At 41.3% G+C, this 24,040-nt stretch overlaps 1 protein-coding gene across 1 annotated transcript; it reads left to right on the top strand.

The window, feature by feature from the left end:
• Positions 1-3,484: 3,484 nt before the first annotated feature.
• Positions 3,485-23,574, top strand: CBX1 (chromobox 1). Its single transcript, XM_069481291.1, has 5 exons — positions 3,485-3,668; positions 17,598-17,774; positions 18,243-18,420; positions 18,980-19,074; positions 21,916-23,574. Exons 2-5 carry the CDS (start codon positions 17,635-17,637, stop codon positions 22,058-22,060), a joined length of 558 nt encoding a protein of 185 aa, XP_069337392.1. The 5' UTR covers positions 3,485-3,668; positions 17,598-17,634; the 3' UTR covers positions 22,061-23,574.
• Positions 23,575-24,040: the final 466 nt, after the last annotated feature.

Genomic DNA, 24,040 nt, shown 5'->3' on the forward strand with positions numbered 1-24,040 from the left:
TTACTTTTGCATCATCAGTGAAAATGTCAACACAGTGAAAAAGAGCAAATAATGTCGTATTATTATGAAAATAGTTTTGACCATACAGACCCCATGAAACCATCTCAGGTACTTTCTGAGCCTGTGGACTACACTTGGAGAACCACCTCCACAGAGGATATCTGCAGAACATATCCATTAATCAACAAACATTAAGTCCTTTCCATGGGCCAGCACTGTCTTAGGCACTAAGAATAAAGCAGTGAACCAAATAGGAAAATACCCTGACCTCCTGGAGCTTATATAATAAAGAATGTAAGAGTTTAGCATCATTCCTGCTCTCCCACACCTCACACATTACTCAATAATTCTTTTCAAATAAATTCATTAAATAATTTAAATGTAATATAGTCTTCAAAAAAAGATGGTGCCCTATCTCTGGCTTAGTTTTCTTTCTTTTTTTTTTTTTTTTTTTTTGATACAGAGTCTCACTCTGTTGCCCTGGCTAGAGTGCCGTGGCGTCAGCCTAGCTCACAGCAACCTCAAACTCCTGGGCTCAAGCAATCCTCCCGCCTCGGCCTCCCAGAGTGCTAGGATTACAGGCGTGAGCCACTGCGCCCTGCCTTCAACAGTAATTTCTAATACTTGATAATGGGGCCAATCCTCATCATATTTGAAGTGCTACCAAATGACAAGTACCTCTGCAGCAGGGATCCCTTCATGTGACAAAACCAAAATCAGGGGTGCATGATTTGAGATATGTATATTTTAATTACTTCCAGTTACTATCAGGAAGTCACCTTGAGGATCAGATTGATGGGAAGAGGTCAGGGAGAAGAGATAGCTCTTAAGTGTATTTGCATTTTAAAAGACGGTGCTTGTTAACCCCAAATGAATAAATCTTTAACAATAGAATTTCAAGTAGTAGTCAAAATAAACAAAGAAGTTCAAGCCAGGTAGAGGAAAACATTTTTAAAGTTCTGTACTTCCCCTACCTTTTAAATTACATCTCAGAAACAGCTATCTACTTACCTAAAACAGCTATTGTTCACTGAGTGCCAGCTATATGGAATTCCCTTTATTCACTATTACTGTTGATTCCACAGAAATGCTGCAAAGTAGGTTCTAAAATATTTCACATTTTTTAGATTCTTGTGAGACTGAGGCTCAGAGAAGTTAAGCAGCTTGTCTATTGTCACACAGCAGAATCAAATCCAGTTCAACCTGATTCCCAAGCCCCTGTTCTTTTTGCAACATCACACTTTCTCCCTTTTACTTGTGATTTTAGAGACAAGATGTAACAGATGCATGTCCTGTGTGCATAAGCATTGCCACTTCAAATATTGTCTTGAGCAAGATTATTATGACTGAGTTAACTTTATAAAGAAAAGAAACTCCGAGGGTCTGAATCACATAAAATATTACTATTCTTATGGGAAGAGAAAAAGAACTAAACCCATTTGATCCCAAACAATTTTCAAAATAGATATTGTTAATGCAGAATCTTTAGACTTGGGAGTTTGACATCCATCCCTAGCAGAATTCCAAATTAGCATAAACCACTGGTGCTGGGCTACCTAAAAAGAGAATATAACTTTTGGCTCCATTTACTCAAGAATGGTATAGAGCACCAGGGCAGTGGTGGCTCTCTCTACTTTGAAACACACCCATAAGAGCCAGAATTTACTAACAAACTATTAATAGATGTGCTAGATCCAAAACTGTTATCCTATGATGTACAGTTTTAAAAAATGGTGACATTCAGCCTAGAAAAGCAAGACCTTAGGGAATATGAAGGCTGAATTTCAATACAAGAAAAATCACATGAAACAGGGATTAAGTTTATTCTTCGTGGCTACAGAAGCCAGAATTAGAGAAAATAGGTAACGTTTACATGAGGATCAGAATTCAGCTCAATATGGGAAATTAGGGATGGCAACATTTTATCCATACAGGAACATGATTTGGAAGTTGGAAGTGAGATCAAATCTTGATTCCACCACTTATCAGTGGATACCATTCGATAGGCTGCACAACATCTGAGACTTCTCTGCAAATTGGAAATCATAATTCCCACCTCCCAGGGTTGCTGTGAGTATTAAATAAGATCAATCAAGAATTTAACAGAATTCCTAGCATTGGGATAAACACTCAATATTAGTAGCTAATATTATTACAACTAATTTTCTCATCATTAATGCTATTCAAAACAGGACACTTCAGGAGGGAGTAGATGAATTTTTGCTTCTGCATAGAGACCCAACCCAAATGTCTCAGAAACAATTACTCTCTGTGCTCTCTTGAAGCTCTTTTAACTTAACTCTTGTTATGATATTGCTGGGCTGGTTTTCTTCCATGACAATTCTTCAGAGCCCTGAACAGTGCCTGTATCCAAAAAACTTACATAAATGCAGATTCCTGCATTCTGGAGTAGAGTGTAATAGACTAGTTGCCTTTCCCCTTTCCTCCTGATTAGAGGATACTTTAATGTTCAAATCAAGGAAAAAAAGACAACTTCTCCTAATAGAGGTTCTATTCAGTTCCTAATTAGGGAAAAGAAGAGGAGAGAGTTAAAAAAAAAAAAATCTGAGATGAAGAGGGATGGAGGAAAGCTTGATCAGCTCAATTTTCTGTCAGGTAGAAAGACATCTCATTCATTCACCTAATCATTTATTCAACAAATATTGATTGACTACTGTATGTCAGGGACTGTATTGGGTACTGGGGATAGAGTGGTGAACAACACAAGGTAGGGTGTCCTCCCTTATGAGAGTTCAGACTCCAGAAGGGCAGACAGACATTAAGTAATGCCAGTAAAGTGGGTGAATGTCATGATGGGAGACTGAATTTCCGTATGAACAGGTTTGGGGACAGCAATCTAATTGAAATCAGAAAAAAACGAGAACACTTGTCTCGAATAACTAGAATGGTTTCTGCCTAATTCTGTTTCTGTGGGGTAGCTGGGTAAGGGGTGCGCATGGAGATTAAGGGGTCGGCAATAAAGCTACCCACTGGTGTAGCCAGTGAAAAAGAGGATTCAGGAAGCCATGAGGATACCTACCAGAGAGACCTAACCTAGTCTACGGAGTCTGAAAAGGCCTCGAAGGGGAAGCAATCTCAACCCTGAAGAGTACGAATTTTAAAGAGATTTGAGACGGCGGAGATTTGATAAAGCTGATGAGGAACCTGTTAAGATTCAAAAATTTCGGGGATGTGAATTACAGAACTGTTCAGAAGTGGTTGATTTTTCGGACCAAGCATCTAAGGCTCGCGTGTAAAATCACGTGTTCTAATTTTCGCGGTTGCAACGTTCTTAACTACAGCGGCTCCACCACTGCAGTTTAAAAACTAAAACTTCCTATGACCCTCGCATACTGTGCGTGCGCGGCGTGGACTCCCGCAGCACTTCGGGCTTTGTAGTCTTGGACGGACTCCGAGTCCCATGGTGCCGTGCGGCGGGTCGTCGCGCCTGCGCGGTGCGGGCGGCGGGCTGCGCAGAGTGAGAGGCTCTTTTGTTCGGCAGAGGGGAGGGCCGTTGGCCGGGGCCTGCGGTACGCAGCTTCATTGAGGGGCTCCACCGCGGCCACCAGCTTGTTGCTTTCCCCGGGCGCCACTCCCCCGGCTGGCCCGACGCGACGCTCCAGTAGCGCGGCACCGATTCCTCTCGGGTTTTTGGGCGCTGCTCTGAGGTGAAGAGTCCGCTAGAGGCGAGAGAGCGGGGGGAGGGGGGCGCGGCGGCGGCGGAAGCCCAGGGTGAGGGGCCGCTCTCTCGCGGCGGCGGTTGGGAGCGGGGGGTGTGCCCGGGTCTAGCACCCTGCCCCTCCACTCTCCCCGAGTAGGACCCCGCCTGGCGCTGAGGGGTCTAGCGCCAGCAGCGTGAAGGATGGAGAGGGCGGGGTGGCGAATCCTGAGCTACAGATCGAAGTGATTCGGGGTGGGCCGAGCACTTGGGGGTCTCGCTCTTCGGGGCCTGTGTAGACCAAAACAATGCTGCTTGGTTGGATGGGCAGCTGTGGAATAGGGCTGGAGAGGAAACACTTCAGAAGATTGGGAAGGGGACAGGCTAAATGCTTGGGTACGCGTGAGGAAGGGCTGACGACTTCGAGACCAGAGGTTTAGAAATGTAATCTGAGGATATCGGGTCTGGCCTTGGCTACCAAAGGATTATCGCTTGCAGAGCTACGAAGAAGTAACTTAGAGTAAATTGGAAGAGGGAGCTGGGCATCAGAAGGTGTGCTGATCAGGGAAGGTATGGAGTAAATTGGGGAGAGGGAAAAAAAGGGGAGGGGCAGATACTTAGCCTGGCCTGGCTCTGGAGGGGGAGGAGCTGTTAGAATAAGTAGGGCGGAGATCCCCAGAGTATGAGAGTATTTCTGTAAGGTGTGGAAGAGAAAAGGGGAAAACGGGCCACCCCTGCTACCTGATGGGTCCTCACAGTGGGGAGGCTGTAAAAAGAATGTGTGAAGAAGGGATTGAACACATTTTCATTTTTCCAGGTTTTCTATCATCACCTTCGCTCGATGATTCCTCTGGGGAGTTTTAAAAAAGAAAGAAATCCAAGTGCAGCTCTTGCTTTGATTCAAAATTAGTTCCATAAGTTCTTATCTGGATTGTTATTGGTCTCACAGAGGGTGGTGAAATTGTAAAAATGAATAGATGAGTTAATAGTTAAGGAATGGAGTGAGGTAGTGACAGATTGTGAGATGATGTGGGAAATTGGGAGACAAGGAAAAGTAAGTATGTGAACTTGTGAAATAGTAATTTTTTCTTGGGCTCATGTTTTTTAGCCAGCTTTTCCTTGGAAGATTTGAATACAAAGTGAGCAGTATTTTACCCCTTTTTCAAAGTTTCATCTGAGTTTTTCATGGATTGATACTATATTTAGACATGTATTGGTTTAACTCAACTGAGGTGGAATTTACAAAGAGATCAGTTATACTACAATCTTTGGCCAGGGGTAAGATACCTTCCTCAGTTGTTAAGAATCAAGTCAGCAGTCTGGAATAGTTGAAAGATCCAAGTTTTTGGAATAGATTCAGGAATACAAATGGGAAATTAATGCCTGTGTACCTCCCTAGGTGCCTTGTAGACATTTATGGAGAAAATGGTACAATTGAAAAGCCACCTGGCCGGGCGCGGTGGCTCAGGCCTGTAACCCTAGCACTCTGGGAGGCCGAGGCCGGAGGATCGCTCAAGGTTAGGAGTTCGAGACCAGCCTGAGCAAGAGCGAGACCCCGTCTCTACTAAAAATAGAAAGAAATTATCTGGCCAACTAAAATATATATATAGAAAAAAAAAAGTAGCCAGGCATGGTGGCGCATGCCTGTAGTCCCAGCTACTCGGGAGGCTGAGGCAGTAGGATCACTTAAGCCCAGGAGCTTGAGGTTGCTGTGAGCTAGGCTGATGCTGCTGCACTCACTCTAGCCAGGGCAACAGAGCGAGACTCTGTCTCAGAAAAAAAGAGAAAAGAAAAGCCACCTGTATTGGGTTTGGTTGCACCTTAATGAAGTTTCAGGGCAGTAGAGGACCTTAAGTCATTTTTGATTTTCCTGTAGTGACATTTTTCTTCTATAGTTGCTGTAACCTAAATTGCTTATCATTAAAAATGTAAATAGTGTGTATGTAGCTTAGTGTTTCTAGCTTCTTTGTTAAAGGAGACCAAGTAAGGTATCCTAGCCTTCTGTGTTTTTGGATACAGCATACATGTAATTTTCTAACTATACATCTAAAGAAAGCAAGCCACCATTATACTTTCTCAGGCCCATTTTAGGGTGTAGGAAAATGTTACTTTTTTTGTTCACGCCATTTAAAAAAAGAGTTGTTCATTTTTTGTACTCTTGTAGTTTATATCCACCATAATCTCCCTTTTTTATAGAGTATCTGTGGTGATTTTAAAAATTTTGCATTAGATGGTAGATTTTCACTTCATATGTTCTCTCTGAACAGTTTTTGGAGTGGAAGGCTAATGACTAGTCTGTGGGCTCCCATACCACTCGTTCATCCAGTGTCTGGCTCGTAGTAGGCTGGCTGTTCCGATTGTTGATGAATGAATGACTAGGGCTTTGAGATCCATTCTGATAACTTCATGTGTTAGCAAAATTAATGTGTATTTATGTACATAGTTTGCCTGTCTTTTTTTTTTTTTTTTTTTTTGCCTATCTTAAACCTATGACATTTGTCAGAGTAAAACTGTTGGCCCTTGGCATGCTTGTCTTGGCCTTAGTTTTTAATGTGCTAGCCCTGGTATTAAATATGGTAAAGGTATAGAGACTGTGTAACTGGCCATTTTAGATACCCTAGCCTCCAGGTTCTGAGTTTCAGCAGCAAGCAAAATAGCTTGAATATTTCTGTTTTAAAAGAATCTTGAAAAATTTTTAGTGTCCTTTGTATAGAGTTAAACAATAAGTATTTCCCAATAGTGACGTCTGTTGAAAACTTGAATAGCTTTTCCAAGGTTTATTGGAGAAGTTATTCAAATATGGACAAAATTCAGGTGCTGTCAATATTTGAACTGAGTAACTTGTGTTAAATCTTTCCTGCCTTAAGCTTTTATAATTTGATGACCAGAAGGGGGCGACCTAATTTGTCATTGAAATTGTGCCTTTTAAAATAATAGCTTACACTTTAAAGGCCTAACAAAACTGGTATTTAGAGAAGACGGTGTCAGTAATTGGGTTTTGTTCTGTTAGCTGAATGCTTTGGTCTCTACTTGTAATTCCAATTTTTTTGTTGTTGTTTTTTCAAGACAGGGTCTTGCTCTGTCACCTGGGCTAGAGTGCAGTGGCATGATCATAGCTCACTTCAACCTCAAACTCCTGGGCTCAAGTGATCCTCCTGCCTCAGCCTCCCAAAGTGCTAGTATTATAGGAAATGAGCCACCGTGCCTGTCCTTTTTTAATTTAAATTTTTATCTGACAGATGTCCATGTATTTATGGGGTTCACTGTGGTGTTTTGATGTGTTTCCAGTGTAGTTGTAATTCTGGTCTAGCTTTATAATCATTTTAATTCCTCTTAAATTAATCTTTGAAAGATCTGCTTGAGGTTTCACTGTATCCTGGCCTCTCAATCCAAAGCTCCATGTATAGTTTCATCCATGTCAGCATACTCAAAGGAGGTTAGCCAAGTTTCAGAAATGTATTCACACTACCAGTATTCTAGCGTTAGATCCTCTGGGATTCAAGGGCTGGTGTCCCTTTAAAAATGAAACTCCTGCTCACTGTGTGTGTGGCATAAGTTCTTGTTTTCTGCTCAGTCAAGTTTTCCATCTGGAAAGCATTTGCTTCACAAACAGCCATAGCTAACAAACAGACTAAAAGCGGTTTCGAAACATGAATATTCTACACATGCCTTCACCTGCCTTGTGAAGACTGGTATGTAGTTGCTTATTCCTTCAACAAAAGATACTTCTTCCTTGTTTTCTGTTCAGGGCTTATTGGTCAGATTCATCTTGCTGATCATTTCCTAAAAAGCTGACAGCTTTGAACTTCTGTCCCTGATTGTCTGAGTCTGAGACATCCCTCCTTATTGCCTATATAGGGTTCAACAACTTGCACAGCACCCAGACCTACCTGTAATTGATTGTGCAAGTAAAACTAGAAACAAAATGCCTTGGGAACCCCAAAGAAAAGAGAAATAATAGGCTAGGTTGGGTAGGCTTCATGGGGGAAGTAGCATTTAAACTGGGTCTTGAAGAATAGGTAGGATTTTGACTGTTGGTCCTGGACAGAAACACATCTTAATAGATGAACAAAGCCATGCATGGAGGAAACATGTAGGATATGTTCAGGTTATGGCAAGGTTATAGTCTTCTGTTTTAACAGGAGTGTAGGTTTTGTGAGGGAAGTAGGAATATAGTTAATCTGGAGTGGTTGGAACCAAAGGGTGTTAGGTGTTACACTGAGGAGTTTCGCCTTTGTTTTAAATGGGAGGAGACCGTGTAGAAAATGTTTTAACCTACCACTTTCCTGTTCAGCCTACTGCAGCCTCAACTGGTTTGTACATGTCACATTGCTTTTGTTCACAGTAGTTCTTTCCTTAGGCCAAATTGCCCTCCTCCAATCTACCTTTTCAAATGCTGATAGGGCCTGGCTTCAATCCACCTTTTCAAAACCTTTCCTAATCACTGTAGCCAGTACTTCCTCCAACCTTCTATAGTGCTTTTGTGGCTACTTATTATTGCTTATTATTCTTTTGGTAATTATTATGTATGCTTGTCATTTTGAACTCTCACTTGAACTTACATTGTTTACCTTTTTTTTGTCTCTGTGTCTTATGTTGGGGGATCTTGGGAATTTTTTTTTTTTTTTTTTGCTTTAATAAGCCTTTGTTTCCTCATTTCTGAAATGGGCTTAATAGAGTGTTGTGAGGATTGAATGAAGTGCCTTTATGTGGGTTATTTAAGTGTCATCTTTATGTTATTAGTTACTGTCAAGGGCTTCTGAAAAGCCTTTACTTGTGTGTCTATGTATCCCACCAGCACTACCAAATGGCTCCATTTGCCAGGGTCTGAGGGGGTTCCTGCAAAGTGGTGGCATTTCCCAGTGCTTTAACTAGGATGAGTTGGTCACCCCATATTCCCACGCAGGCTCTTAGTAAATGCTTATTGATTTGATTTGTTATTTTAAAAGCTAGTAGAACTGCAGTTATAAACTTCTATGGCCATTACCAGCCTGAGCAATATAGTGAGACCCTGTCTCTACAAAGTATATTTTATTTTATTTATTTATTTATTTATTTATTTTTTTTGAGACAGAGTCTCACTCTGTTGCCTGGGCTAGAGTGAGTGCCGTGGCATCATCCTAGCTCACAGCAACCTCAAACTCCTGGACTCAAGCAATCCTTCTGCCTCAGCCTCCCGAGTAGCTGGGACTACAGGCATGTGCCACCCTGCCCGGCTAATTTTTTTCTATATATATTTTTAGCTGTCCATATAATTTCTTTCTATTTTTAGTAGAGACGGGGTTTCATTCTTGCTCAGGCTGGTCTCGAACTCCTGACCTCGAGAGATCCACCCGCCTCGGCCTCCCAGAGTGCTAGGATTACAGGCGTGAGCCACCGCGCCCGGCCCCTACAAAGTATATTTTAAAAAATTAGCCGGGCATGGTGGTGTGTGCAGCCACTTGGGAGGCTGAGGACTCACTTGAGCCTAGGAGTTTGAGGTTGCAGTGAGCTATGATCACATCACTGTGCTCTAGCTCTAGCAACAGTTAGACCCTTTCTCAAAAAAAAACCTTTTATAGCTATTTATTGACTAGATCTTAAACCTAAGCTAGAGGCAAAAGGGAGAGAAGGAGAACAGAATGGAAAAAAGAGCCAAATGGAAGAAGGAATGAAATAGGAAGTGATAGCACAATAATTGTCATCTAGCCCCTGCCTACTACTCCCTCAGTCTAGTCTTGCTCTTTCCACCTGGCCATATTTCTTTTCCTGAGATAAAGCAATCTTGTTCTCACCTTAGGACTTTTGAACCAACTATTCCCTAAACTTGGAGTGCTTTTCTGATTTTGTCTGAGTTGTTTTCCTTGTCATTTGGGTCTCTGTTTAAATGTCAATATAAACATTTTCTTTACATTTATCACTAATATTTTCTTGTTTATTGTCTGTGCCATGCTTTGTACATGCACGCATGCACACATACCCACCAATGCTCGCTCACTCATGTGCACTAGAATATAAGGTCTAAGAGACCAGGGATTTTGTGTGTCTTGTTCACCCCATTTTTCCAGCACTTCACCAGATAGGTGCCCAGTAGATAATGGTTAAATAATACTATAGGAGCATGTTCATACAAAGAGTTAACCTAACTGGGGCTTCAGGGAAGGCCTTCTAAAGAAGTGACATTTAAGCTAAGGAAATTGGTTAAGTGAAGAGTAAGGCAAAGGGCTAGGTAATTGTGATTGATAGGTTAGCTGCAGGGGTCTTTATGTGCCCACAGATACTGATATAAAGAGATCTTCATTTTGAAATCACTGGCTAGAGCTGAGATAATTCGATTGGGAGTTATCCAGGCAAGAGATGATGGTGGCGTGGAATAGGGTGGTAGCAGTGGGGTTAGAAAAAAGTATGAATTGAAAGATACTTAAGATATAAAATCAACAGGATTTAGTGAGAGGGGATATAGAGGATGAGGAATCAAGGGTGACTCCCATATTTTTGTCTTGAATGCAGCAAAAGCTGTATGAGTTCTTAGACCATTGTTCATTTAATTGGGTGATTGGCTAAAAAGTATGTATGTAAAAGCTGAGACTGAAATCACAGCCTCTGAAGTTTCTTATAGAACTTTATGGATTATCAAAACTGATTTTTGTACTTACATAGGTCTTCAGAAATATTACATTTTTTTCACAAGTAAATTATGTTGTTGAATTTACTCCCCTCTCCCCCCCTTTTGTTTGTTTTGTTTTGACACAGGGTCTTACTCTGTCACCCAGGCTAGAGTGCAGGGGCATCATAATCATAGCTCCCTGTAACCTCGAACTCCTGGGCTCCAGTTATCCTCCTACGTCAGCCTCCTGAGTAGCTGGGACTACTGCCTAGCTAATTTTTCTATTTTTTGTAGAGACAGGGTTTCGCTCTTGCTCAGGCTGGTCTCCAACTCCTGACCTCAAGCTATCCTTCCCGCTTCATCCTCCCAAAGTGCTAGGATTATAGGCATGTGCCTGGCCTACTTCCCTTTTCTTACCTCTGTTATCTTTCTTGGAAGATAAATTCATTTTACCATTTACATAAACTTTGTGACTTTATTTACCTGCCTGTGCCAGATAAAAGGAAGAGCAAAAGAAATTACTTTATATAGGCTCATCTTAGGCCCCGTAAAAAAAAAAAAAAAAGAAAGAAAGAAAGAAAGAAATTACTGCACTTTGGGTATATGAAATTTGACTTCTCGATTTCTGGTGGCTCTTGTGGTTCAGTCTTTCAGAAGTAAGATCTTGATTTCTCTGTTTTTAGATTATTGGCTAATTCATAATAGCCCTACTTGCATGTGAGTCCTTCTTGAGTATATTCTGTAGCCGCTCTGTTGTTTGAAAAAAACCTAGTCATATCAGCCATATACATAGGACAAAAATGTTGTTTTCTGATTGAGTTCTCAATGCACTGGGTTTCAGAGAGCTATCCTTAGGCTTAGACAGTATAGAATGAAAGAGTGGGACATAATATGCAAATATATAAACAGATAATATCAGGTCATAAAAGCTAACCTCACAGTAATTCCATGAGGGTCTTGACATCTGTTTTACAGATGCAGAAACTAAGTTATGAAGTAAATATATAAATGACTGCCTATAGGCATAAAGTTGTTTTGATAGGTCAAAGAAGGGAAAGATACTGGGGGCTGGCCAGGCATGGTGACTCACACCTCTAATCCTAGCACTCTGGGAGGCCGAGGTGGGAGTATTGCTTGAGCTCAGGAGTTTCAGACCAGCCTCAGCAAGAGTGAGACCCCGTCTCTACTAAAAATAGAAAGAAATTACCTAGACAACTAAAAACAGAAAAAGTTAGCCGGACATGGTGGCGTATGCCTGTCATCCCAGCTACTCTGGAGGCTGAGACAGGAGGATTGCTTGAGCCCAAGAGTTTGAAGTTGCTATGAGCTAGGCTGACGACACGGCACTCTAGCCTGAGTGGCACTCTAGTCTGGGTGACAGAGTGAGACTCTGTCTAAAAAAAAAAAATAGATATTGGGGGCTAAGGCTTGGAGTCGGTTTTGTTTTCCTTATTATCTTCTTATTTGGTCTTTCATTGGGTAGCAGACCAAACAGGAACCCTATTCATTCTTCTGGTGCTCCTGTTTTCTCCTGGTGAAAGGGACGCTGAGGACCCTTCATACAGTGTTCTTCCAATTTCATTGCTATGCAGAAAAAGTCTAGATTGGATGATGTTGAATGTGATACAGAGAAGGTTTTGACTTCAAGCACATCAGTTGTTACTTTTCTTATTGCCCCATCCTCAATCTAAATTTGATGGAGAAAATAAAATGTTCACCTGCCTTTTAGCTAACTATAAGAACCAATTTATGTTTGCAGTAAATGTGTGTAATTTCACTCGAGGAATATATTCTCTGCCAATCCTCTTATAGCAGTGGCTGTTATCCAAGAGTGTGCATCAAAATCATCTGTGGAGCTTCTAAAGATGCAGATGTCATGGTCAAAGCAGCATTCTTTGTAATAATAAAAATAATTAGAAACAATCCAAATTTTCACCACTAGGTAAATGATTAAAGGATGATTATCCATACAATGGAATACTGTGGCAGCTGTTAGGGATGGATGGAGATCTTTACCGCATAATACCAAAGGTGCACTGCATTGCATAAAAAGGTAGGTAGGTTGTAGAACTGTAATGTCTATTTTCACATATATGTATCTGTTTATAGAGAACAAAACATGCTTTGATAGATTTTGTGCCAGGGGACTTTGATTTCCTGCATTATGTATTTTTGTAACTGGATGTAAATAGATGTATTATATTACAATTAGAAAAAATGAAAATATTACTTTAAAAAATACATACCACTTTGTGATTCATTAGATCTGGAGTGGGGTCTAGGTATCTTTATTTCTTAACTCCATAGGTGATTCTGATTCTCACACAGGTGAAAGTTCTCAACACAGTTTGCTTTCCTATGAATTCTTCCTCAGTAAAGACAACCATCTCACCAGACCAGCATTTTATTTATTTATTTATTTTTTGAGACAGAGTCTCACTCTGTTGCCTGGGCTAGAGTGCCATGGCATCAGCCTACCTCACAGCAACCTCAAACTCCTGGGCTCAAGCGATCCTTCTGCCTCAGCCTCCCAAGTAGCTGGGACTACAGGCATGTGCCACCATGCCTGGCTAATTTTTTCTATATATTTTTAGTTGTCCAGATAATTTCTTTCTATTTTTTTGGTAGAGACGGGGGTCTCGCTCTTGCTCAGGCTGGTCTCGAACTCCTGAGCTCAAACGATCCGCCCACCTCGGCCTCCCAGAGTGCTGGGATTACAGGCATGAGCCACCGTGCCCGGCCCAGACCAGCATTTTATAATAAATGTTTCACCTTAGCATTTAGCTGGAAGCTCTACTGGTTCAGTTTCTGAGGTCCGTAGTTGTTACCTTGGCTTCACATCTAGAATTTGATTTTTCAAGCTGGCAAAAAACCTGTTATCATGTAAGTTCCTGGGGTAGCCCTTTATGAGTCACGTTTGTGGTGGCAACCAAGAGCTATGCCCACACTGGCTTTTCAAATCCTCCTCATACCCTTGCACAGTACAAACTATTTAAAATAAAACAAGATGCCTAATCTTGTGTTTCATACTTTACAGCCTAGCTTCAAGGAGCATTGTTCCTCCTTTCCATTTTCTAGCTCCTAAGTGCAGGGGTGGAGGGAGGGTGGGTGAGGAGAATCACAACAGTACTATTTTTTCTCTTTAAAGATCTGTGAGTTCTTTACTCTTGCTTTGGATTTATGCTATTCCTGGATTCATTGGGACATTATAAATTTTGTTTTCTTAAAATTGGCACTTTCTTAATAGTCCTCTCTATAACCTACTTGCTGGATGTTTAAAAATTCTGTACGTATCAATTTAAAAGACTCAAAAGACTACTGGGGCATTAAAAACCAAAGCTTTGGCCATGCATAGTAGCTTCCACCTGTAATCCTAGCACTCTGGGAGGCTGAGGCGGGAGGATCGCTTGAGCTCAGGAGTTTGAGACCAGCCTGAGCAAGAGTGAGACCCCATCTCTACTAAAAAATAGAAAAGAAATTAGCTGGGTAACTAAAAATAGGAAAAATTAGCCAGTTGTGGTACGTGCCTGTAGTCCTAGCTACTCCGGAAGCTGAGGCAGGAGGATCACTTGAGCCCAGGAGTTTTGAGGTTGCTGTGAGCAAGGGTGATGCCAACGTCACTCTAGCACAGGCAACAGAGTGAGACTCTGTCTCAAAAAAAAAAAAAAACAAAGCTTTGTTGCTGCCTGCTTATTTAATTAACAATGCATACCTTCATATTCCAGAAACCAATTAAAAGTCAGTGGTTTTTTAACATAACTTCCGAGGTCTTTTCTGAAAAAAATCATTGTCAATGGCTTTCACAGTTTACTGATAACAGGTTGTAGGGAGGGGCCATCTCAAGAGACCTTTGTGTCCTTTCTTTGTACAGGCTGGAAGGAGGTTTCCCTGCAGGTTTGTGGCCAGCTCCTAGTTTTGTGTACAGCAGGGCAGTTACCTAAGCACTGCTAGATGTCCTTACTGAAGTGCTATGCCCTTTGTTAATTGTGTGACTTTAGGTAATTTGTTTCATCTAAATCTGTTCTATTTGTGAGGTGGAGATATTATTTGAATGGTTTATCTCACAGCATGGTTTTGAGGATCAGATGAGATAATGTGGTAGGTAGCACTTAGTAAACTGTAAAGGGCAATACAAATGTAAAGTATTTTCTAGCAATCTTAAAATGTTGCAGACTCAGTAAATAGGTAAAAATGGCAATGTAATTAACTCTAGGGTCTTTGTTGTCTGTAACATTGTGATAAACCTTAAGAACATCTAGTAAAATTCCCTAGTAACAAAGGTGGCAGTAGTAAAACAACTTGGAGTATTTTGTCAAGATTAGGGATTGTTCAGGATTAAGATTTCTGAGTTAATCTAGGACTGTTGGCCCTTGTGTACATTTTGTGATGTTTTATCATGTTTTGACCCTTTGCTCAATAATTATGGCACTTTTGATTCCATAAATGATTCAGTCACCAAGGCGCTTAGGGGGAGTGGCAAGTAGTGTTGGCTAAAGGCATTTTTTTCCATTGTGCTACTACACTGATTTGGATTACCTCAAAATTTCCCTGCCAAGCAATTCCAATAGCTCTCCTTCCAGGTGTACCTGCTGGTGTTTGGAGAGTCCCATATTCAGGGAGAGGGAGTTTCTCTTGAAATAATCCATTTGGAAACTATGAGAATAATTGGCCCATAAATAATGTTTAAGGGGTCCCATGGCTCATCTGAAGGTGACCTATAGATTCTATAGGAAGAGTGGGTTGCACATTTAATCTACTTCTCTACTGATTTAGACAACTTTTTCCAGATCCTAGAGAACTAGCTGTACACTAGGAAAAAACCTCACACTGGGAGGCCTGCAGAGAATTTCAAGTGTAAAGAATCCAGTCCGGAGGTAGATAGATGCTCTGGGATGAACCAGTTAAAACCCAGGGAGAAGCAGGAACTTGTTGTCTACATTCTTCACTTCATTTGAGTTGCTATTAAAACAATAGTTAAAAAGTGAGTAAAGATGAAAATCAAGAACATTTTACTTTAGATTTCTCCATTTTGGGGGCTTTCTTTGCCTAATATAATTATAGTATTCTTATTCTATGACTTATCTTTGAGGCCATACAAATGATAAAGGGAGGAGAGGCTTGTAGTAGCTAGAGATCAGGCAGAGGCTTATACTGACCCTTTTGGCAGGATCAGGTGGGTAATATATAGTTATTAATGTAGATAACACAGATCCTTAAATAGCTCTGAATTCCAAAACCACAATGATAGGATGCCTATCCTTTACTTTCTTTCTTTTTTTTTTTTTTTTGACAGAGTCTCGCTCTGTTGCCCAGGCTAGAGTGAGTGCCTTGGCGTCAGCCTAGCTCACAGCAACCTCAAACTCCTGGGCTTAAGCGATCCTCCTGCCTCAGCCTCCCAAGTAGCTGGGACTACAGGCATGCACCACCATGCCCGGCTAATTTTTTCTATATATATTTTTAGCTGTCCATATAATTTCTTTCTATTTTTAGTAGAGATGGGGTCTCGCTCTTGCTCAGGCTGGTCTCGAACTCCTGAGCTCAAACGATCCGCCCACCTCGGCCTCCCAGAGTGCTAGGATTACAGGCTATATGCCAGTTTTAAAGTATTTAGAAGAGGTTCTACTTATACTAAGACTCCCTTTTTCCTAGGATGCTAGGAGTAACCACTTTAACCTCAAATTGGTATTGTCTTAAACTCAAGCAAAGTAGTAACTCTTTCTACCTTGTTTTGGATTACCTGCCATCCTCTTAATTCTTTGTATGTCATTCTGAGCAACTGCAATCCATCCACTATTAGATTTTGGCCAGTTTCGTTAACAGTTTTGTTTCATTGATATCTTATGGTGCCATCTACTGACATAAATTGGTAATCATAAGCTTTAAGTTTTTCAAAAGTCTAGAGTTAATGAAGCCGGGCATGGTGGCGCATGCCTGTAGTCCCAGCTACTCGGGAGGCTGAGACAGTAGGATCGCTTGAGCCCAGGACTTTGAGGTCGCTGTGAGCTAGGCTGACACCATGACACTCTAGCCTGGGCAACAGAGCAAGACTCTGTCTCAAAAAAAAAAAAAGGGGGGGGGGGTTAATGAAGAACTAAAGAAAATAAATTTGTAGGGAACTAGAATTTTAACACTGGACAAACCCTAAGATGTTACCCAACCTAATGATGTATTTTATAAAAGAATAAACTCAGATTCTATTATCTGTGATAACTACCTTTTCTTCCCCACTTATTTTATGAATTGTTGCAGTGTTACACTTTAGAGAATTTCATGGTCATTCTGGCATTTTTATGAGTCTTCCTCAGTCTTAGAAATAAATTATAAAATTAAACAAAATAAAGAGTTAAGAAGAAACTTGTAAATTATAAATTTATGGTAGCAATCAGGAAAGACTGCATAAAGAATAAGGAACTTTTCAAAAAATGATGTTTTAACAACACAGAAGAATGGATTATATTTTTTATATATAATACACACACACACATATACATAAAAGGAAAAATTAAACTAGGTGTTCAATAGAACAAGCTGTTCCCCACACTAAAAATTTAAGTCCAGTACTTTGATGAAAGAAAACATACAAAAAATAGGCCGGGCACGGTGGCTCACGCCTGTAATCCTAGCACTCTGGGAGGCCAAGGCGGGAGGATCGCTCAAGGTCAGGAGTTTGAGACCAGCCTGAGCAAGAGTGAGACCCCCATCTCTACTAAAACTAGAAATGATTTGGACAGCTAAAAAATACATATATATAGAAAACAAAATTAGCCGGGCATGGTGGCACATGCCTGTAGTCCCAGCTACTTGGGAGGCTGAGGCAGAAGGATTGCTTAAGCCCAGGAGTTTGAGGTTGCTGTGAGCTAGGCTGACGCCACGGCACTCTAGCCAGGGCAAAAGAGCGAGACTGTCTCAAAAAAAAAAAAAAAAAAGAAAAGAAAACATACAGAAAATAGAAGGTATGGGTCAATGAGTTATATGTATGTAAGTTTGATATATATATATTAGGAAGATTGCTTTTCTTTCAATTTAATATATTTTAGCTACCATGTGTTTTGGAAAAAGGGGTATTGGGAACCCCTTTAAACTAGAACGAATGGGTACAAAACTTTTAAATGGACATGAATGAATAAAGAAGTTTGCTGTGAGGTTAGTTGGGGCTGTTTTATGAACTAACTTTCTGCCTGAATATATCAGAGAACTTTATTGTGAATTGAAGGTGAACAGGCATAACACTATAAGCAGCATACACTATTAAGGTCTTCTATGGTATCCCTGGTTTTCTTGCCATCCAAATACTGATCTAACCAATAAGAGTGTGCCCTGATGCCCTCTTTTTTATTTCCGTTGTCATTTTAGCAGCGTCACCCTCTACACCAGAAAGCTGGCGGGCACTATGGGGAAAAAACAAAACAAGAAGAAAGTGGAGGAGGTGCTAGAAGAGGAGGAAGAGGAATATGTGGTGGAAAAAGTTCTTGACCGTCGAGTGGTAAAGGGCAAAGTGGAGTACCTCCTAAAGTGGAAGGGTTTCTCGGAGTAAGTTTTACTGACATGGGTAAATTTAATCATGAGCTGTTTATCGGGAGTCTAGCAGAGTGCGAGACCTCCAGTGCTGTGGTGGACACAGTGTGACTCAGACCTGGCCTTCATGGCTTGCAGTCTGATTAGGAGTATGACCTACGTGCACACAGTGCTTATAATGCAAAACAGTGATTTCTGAGGAGCAGTTTTGTGTGTGGCTATAAACCAATCCAAGTTTGCAAAGAAAAGTAATTTTCCTTTGAAGGAAGCAAATTTCTAAGCTTTCTATTTGTACTAAAAAGCCACCCATGCCCCAAGAAATTTCTTCTTTCCCAAGTTTTTGGTCTTGGACAAAATCCACCTATTTGTTATTAACTCCTCTTTTCCAAGGACACCTGAGCTCTTGTCCTCCAGTGCTTATTCTTAGTATGAGTGTGCTTACCTTGAGTGGAAAGTGTGACTTGCTGTGTCTTCTGGTTCCAGTGAGGACAACACGTGGGAGCCAGAAGAGAACCTGGATTGCCCTGACCTCATTGCTGAGTTTCTGCAGTCACAGAAAACAGCACATGAGACAGATAAATCAGAGGGAGGCAAGCGCAAAGCTGATTCTGATTCTGAAGATAAGGGAGAAGAGAGCAAACCAAAGAAGAAGAAAGAGGAGGTAAGGTGGAAGTAAGAATTTTTACTAGCCCAGAATTCATAGTACTGTTGAAGAAGCTGAAGGCCAGTTTTGTTCTGCCTCTTACTCGATATCAGCAGCCATCTCTCAGTAGATAGGCTGAGTATTTGAGAGTGCACTCATGCAGCCACATGATCTACTCTTACTTTTTATCCATGGTACAGGAACAGTAAGTGGAACACTTATTGGGGACAGATACAAGGGCAACTGAATTCATTCATATAAATAGATAGCTTTCAATGTTAAATCATTAAAGGCGTGAAGTGGCTATTTTGACATATTTAACACCTTAAAGTTGTCTTTTGAGGGTGAAAAGATAGTTGTAAACATTTATTTTGCTTGGGATATATGTCCCTTTTCACATATGGGCAAACCTTAAGCACTTCAGACCTTGATGGAAGGCCTGTTACTTGGACCCAAGGTGTTGGTGAAATATTGGCCAAAAAGTTTGTAATTGCATTAATCAGAGATACAGAACTAATTCCAGTTTGGATAACAATCCTATGTATATAAAATTGTTCCACCCATCTGGTTTTTCCAGTCAGAAAAGCCACGAGGTTTTGCTCGGGGTTTGGAGCCGGAGCGGATTATTGGAGCTACAGACTCCAGTGGAGAGCTCATGTTTCTGATGAAATGGTAAGTCTGCCAGTGGCTCTGTGTGGTGGTTTTTTTTTTGTTTTTGTTTTTGTTTTTCCTTCTCCCCATCTGTTCCTTGCCAGAGGAAAAGAGCTGGACCTTCGAAATTCCAGTCGCCCAGGTGTGAAATCTTTAAGATGGCATAGTCCTTCGATAGTGATCCTCTGCCTGACTGCCAACCTGGACTCATGAGTTACAGGTAGGGGCCTTTAGGAATTTCAGATCTTTGCCCGTTTTTTAGGAGGTGGGAGAAAATCTAGAGTGAAGAGGGTTTGGGGAGGAATCACATTTCACTTCTATAAATGAAGGAAAAAAATATGAAATGTGATTGGACCACCCTCCTCTTCTACCACCTCCTTAATAAAGATCGGGCTGGCCCCAGGATCAGGAATTCTGTTAACTTCTGAGGGTTAAGAAAGAATTTGTAGTAGCTCTTCCTTTCCTCTGTCTTTGATTTTTAGATTCCTTCCAATTTGTACATTCTACAATTCCAAGATCAGCCAGCAGGGGTCAGCAAGGACCCTTAACTGTTACTGAGCCAAGAGCAAGCCTGCTTTTCCACTATGCATATAAATACCAATGATAGTAAATACTCCATGAAACAGCTTAATGAAGATAGATATCTTGAGAATCTTAAGAACTGTAATTAACCCAAAATTCTCTATAATTTCTCTACTCTGTCCAAAAGGAAGCCTTTCTTTGCTTTCTCTTGCTTGTTGAAAATGCTTATTATGCCTTTATTTTCCCCCTAAAGTGGATCTCAGTCATTTTCCTTAAAATATAAAGTTAGGAGAGAATAATTCTAAGCCATTGCCAGTGAAGGCAGCATTCTCGAGACTTTTTCCCTTTGTCAGTTTAGAACCTTTTCTGAAACTCATATCTGTATTAACTCTTCTTTAAGAAGATGGCTGAAGAGGCCAAACTTTAGCACCACTGAAAGCCTGTGTCACAACTAGTTGACCCTCTGTTTTTTTCCTATGCATTCACTGGATCTGGTCCTCTTTTAGCTGCTTTAACCTCTAGGAGAAAAGTTCATTTTTAAGGTGCTGCTTATAAAGGGAAAGAATTGATACATGATTTAATTGGTTCAGCTAGAATGTACTTTCTCTCCACGTGACCAGTGTTAGTTACAGTAGTATCTCCATATTGCTTAAGATTGTACTCTTTGATTGACTCACAACTGTGTCTAAAGGTTAAAATTGGATGTTGATTATAAAATCAGCTTCATTTTTAACAGTGGTTTTTCCTGGAGGGTGGAGATACTTGTCCATTTCCAAAAGTAGCCAGTATTTCTGTGCAGTGAAATGACTAAATTTATCTCAGAGGGGGTTGTTCAACTGTCAACAAAGGGCAACATGCTTCAGGTTCCCCATACTGTTGTAGTCCATTTGCTTCCCATTCTCTTGGGTTTGTTGCCCAAAAACATACTTATCAGCTTACTCTTCTCTGGTTTCCTGTTCCTGGGGTTCTGGAGGTTTTGGAGGGTCCCTTGCCAGAAATCTCACATATCTCCTGCCTGCCCTGTGCTACTGCTTCCATCTAGGACACTCCCATGACCTGAAGATAAGCGTTTACTGCTAATTCCCTTATAACGTGTGAAATTTGAAAACATTTTATATTTCAGAAAAAAATAGAGAATTATGTCACAGCCCCATCATTTTCTACCTCCCAGTATTTTTTTTTTTTTTTTTTTTTAGACAAGAGTCTTGCTCTGTTGCCCGGGATAGAGTGCCGTGGCTTCAGCCTAGCTCACAGCAACCTCAAACTCCTGGGCTCAAGTGATCCTCCTGCCTCAGTCTCCTGAGTAGCTGGACTAGAGGTGTGCACCACCACGCCTGGCTAATTTTTTTCTATTTTTAGTTGCCCAGCTAATTTCTTTCTATTTTTAGTGTAGACGGGGTCTTGTTCTTGCTGAGGCTGGCCTTGAACTTCTCACCTCAAGCGATCCTCCCACCGTGGCCTCCCAGAGTACTAGGATTACAAGCGTGAGCCACCACACTGGCCTACCTGCCAGTATGGAAGCACCATTTCAGAGCACCCAGGGGTTGTATGAGGATGGCATTTAGTAATGTCAAACAATGTAATTATGAGTAAGCAAGAAATTGTCCACCTTCATTGGCTCTGGCATGCCAGATTGGTATTAAATCCTGTAATAAAGTCAAGATCTTTCCATGGGTTCTTATCAGCTGGGATGGGGCTTTTAGAAGAGGATGGTAGCCTCTCTTCTTCACTCAGAGAATTTAGAGAGGCATGCTTTTTTTGGCCTTTCCCGGGGGTTTAGATGTGATAGGCCGAGTCAGCAGCTCAGTTTGATTATTTGTTTGTTTTTGAGACAGGGTCTTGCACTGTTGCCCAGGCTGGAGTGCAATGGCACAATCATATCTTACTGCAGCTTCGAACTCCTGGGCTCAAAGGATCCTCCTGCCTCAGCCTCCTGAGTAGCTGGAACTACAGGCACATGTCATCATGCCTGCTAATTTTTTTTTCATCTTTTTAGAGACAGGTTCTCACTGTTGCTCAAGGTGGTCTGAACTCATGTCCTCAAGCGATCCTCCTGCCTCAGTCTCCTGAGTTGCTGGGTAGGCATGAGCCACCACGCCACCTGCCCAGCTGGCCTAGCTTTTGACAAAGATACCCAGAAGGGATTTTCAACAGGAGAGGATCTCTGAGGATGTCACTTGACTAAAAGCTACCAGTAAATGCTGCTTGGGCCATGTTTTCACCCTTCCATAGCTTATTTTTCTGGAGTTAATATTTTTAAAGCCCTGTCCTTAGTGTTATTCTGGATAGGATACACCACCAGCACCTGGTCTCAAAGTCTCTCTGTGCTTTGTTCTGCAGGAAAAACTCTGATGAGGCTGACCTGGTCCCTGCCAAGGAAGCCAATGTCAAGTGCCCACAGGTTGTCATATCCTTCTATGAGGAAAGGTTGACGTGGCATTCCTACCCCTCGGAGGATGATGACAAAAAAGATGACAAGAATTAACGCTCCTGAGTACCAGCCCCTGTCACATCTGACTGTGGGTTTCAAGTGGGGAGGGAAGGAGTTTTACTTGTCTTGACACCATAGAGGTGGCTTGAGAAGATGTCCTTTGAAGAGCCAGTATAGTTTCTGTGCCCTGCACCAGCCCAAAGTGCTTTAAAGCCGTTCAAGCTGTATAGATTGCACACCCATCCCAGTGGAGGGGAAGGGGGTAAGTGTTTCAAGGCAGCCCATTCTGCACTTTGTCAAGAAAAGCAAAGGGCCTTCTATGAAGGACAAAACTTGTAGAATTGGGTGTGTGGGAGAACAAAAAGATACTGTAGATCTTCAAAGAGCATCTCCACAACCCACAGCCTTCTTCCCAATAGTGTTAACTCTGCATTTTTACAGCGTAGCATGTGTGTAGTTTTTGGCTATTACTGGTGTATTATTTGGGGGTGGGAGGGATGGGGTGGGAGAGAAGGGAGATGAGTAGGATCATTTTGGTTAAAATTTGGGGCCTGATTGGGGAAATGGTGAAATAATGGAAAGAACAGACAACTAATGACTTGCTTCTATGTCCATAATATTTTACCTTTTCAAAAAATGTCATTGGCACCACAAATGAGGACTGTGAGAGACTGTTTAAAAGCTGTGAATGCCTGAAACCTATAAGCCAAGGTGTTCCCTGCCTTAGCTTACTGCTGTTCCCCACAAAGTACTAAGCCAGCTCATAAGTTACCAAAGCTGCCATTTTGGAGATGGAAACTGATTGAGGAGGGAAAGTCTTGTATTAGAGAGTATACATCGGCAGATCATTCTGTCCTAGAGGTGCTAATTCCTGAAATTAAACAAGACGACCCTTTCTTTTCCAGTTATGAAGTTATAAATAGCTTGTTCATCCAAGCCACTGGCTGAGGTGTTGGGGAAGAGGGTGGTACAGGTGATGGGAAAGTAGGGAAGACAAGGGCCCATGCTCTTAGGGCAGAGAACTCTTGGAGCCTCTCTGTTATTGTGTTTTTTTGTTTTTTTGTTTTTCTTTGAACGTTGGAGATGGGAGAGTAGGGAAGACAAGGGCCCTTGCTCTTAGAGCGGAGAACTCCTGGAGCCTCTCTGGTTTTGTTGTTGTTGTTGTTGTTGTTATTGTTATTGTTTTTTGAACTTTGAACTCTAAAACCATTTGGGTAGCAGGGTTCAGTCACTGACAGCACAAGTTTCATTGAATCAGTTCAAGAGTTGAATGATTTCAAAAGCCCTGGTCTCAGGAGAAGATTAAACTTTCATACTGGGGCAATGATTCACTGTAAAACACAACACACAAAAAACATTTTTTAAAAAATCCTAAGAATTAAATGATACCCAAAATGCTCTGTCTTGAATCACAAGATCCACCAGTTCTTGACATCATCTAGAGTTGCAACTAGAGCTACATTATAAAATCTTTTTTAGGCATGTGCTAGATTTCTGTGAAAACTTTGTTTAAATGTAAACTTCATACCACACTGTCAGTTTTTGTCTTAATAAAACTATAGATTTATAATCCCCGATTTCTGTCTTGATTATCTTGCCAGGAAATCCGTCTTGTCTTTTATTGCTTTATAGGTTCAGCCTGTTGGAAGTTGGATGGTTTTATTTCTTGAACACTGTAGGTTTGAAAATCTGGTGGCTGCCTGGCCTGAATCTTTTTGTTTTAGACAGGCTCTCACTCTGTTGCCGGTGCTAGAGTGCAGTGGCATCATCATAGCTCACTATAACCTCAAACTCCTGAGCTTGAGTGATCCCCCTGCCTCAGCCTGCCTAGTAGCTGGGACGATGGGCACACACCACCACACCTGGCTGATTTTTCTATTTTTTTTTATAGAGACGGGATCTTGATCTCGCTTGGGCTGGTCTCAAACTCCTGGCCTCATTGCAATTCTCCTGTTTTGGCCTCCCGAAGTGCTAGGATTACAGGTATGAGCCACCGTGCCCAGCCTGGCCTGAATCTTTAAATGGTCTAACTGT

Source organism: Eulemur rufifrons, chromosome 9 (genome assembly GCF_041146395.1).
Source record: "Eulemur rufifrons isolate Redbay chromosome 9, OSU_ERuf_1, whole genome shotgun sequence".
NCBI classification, from domain to species: Eukaryota; Metazoa; Chordata; class Mammalia; order Primates; family Lemuridae; genus Eulemur; species Eulemur rufifrons.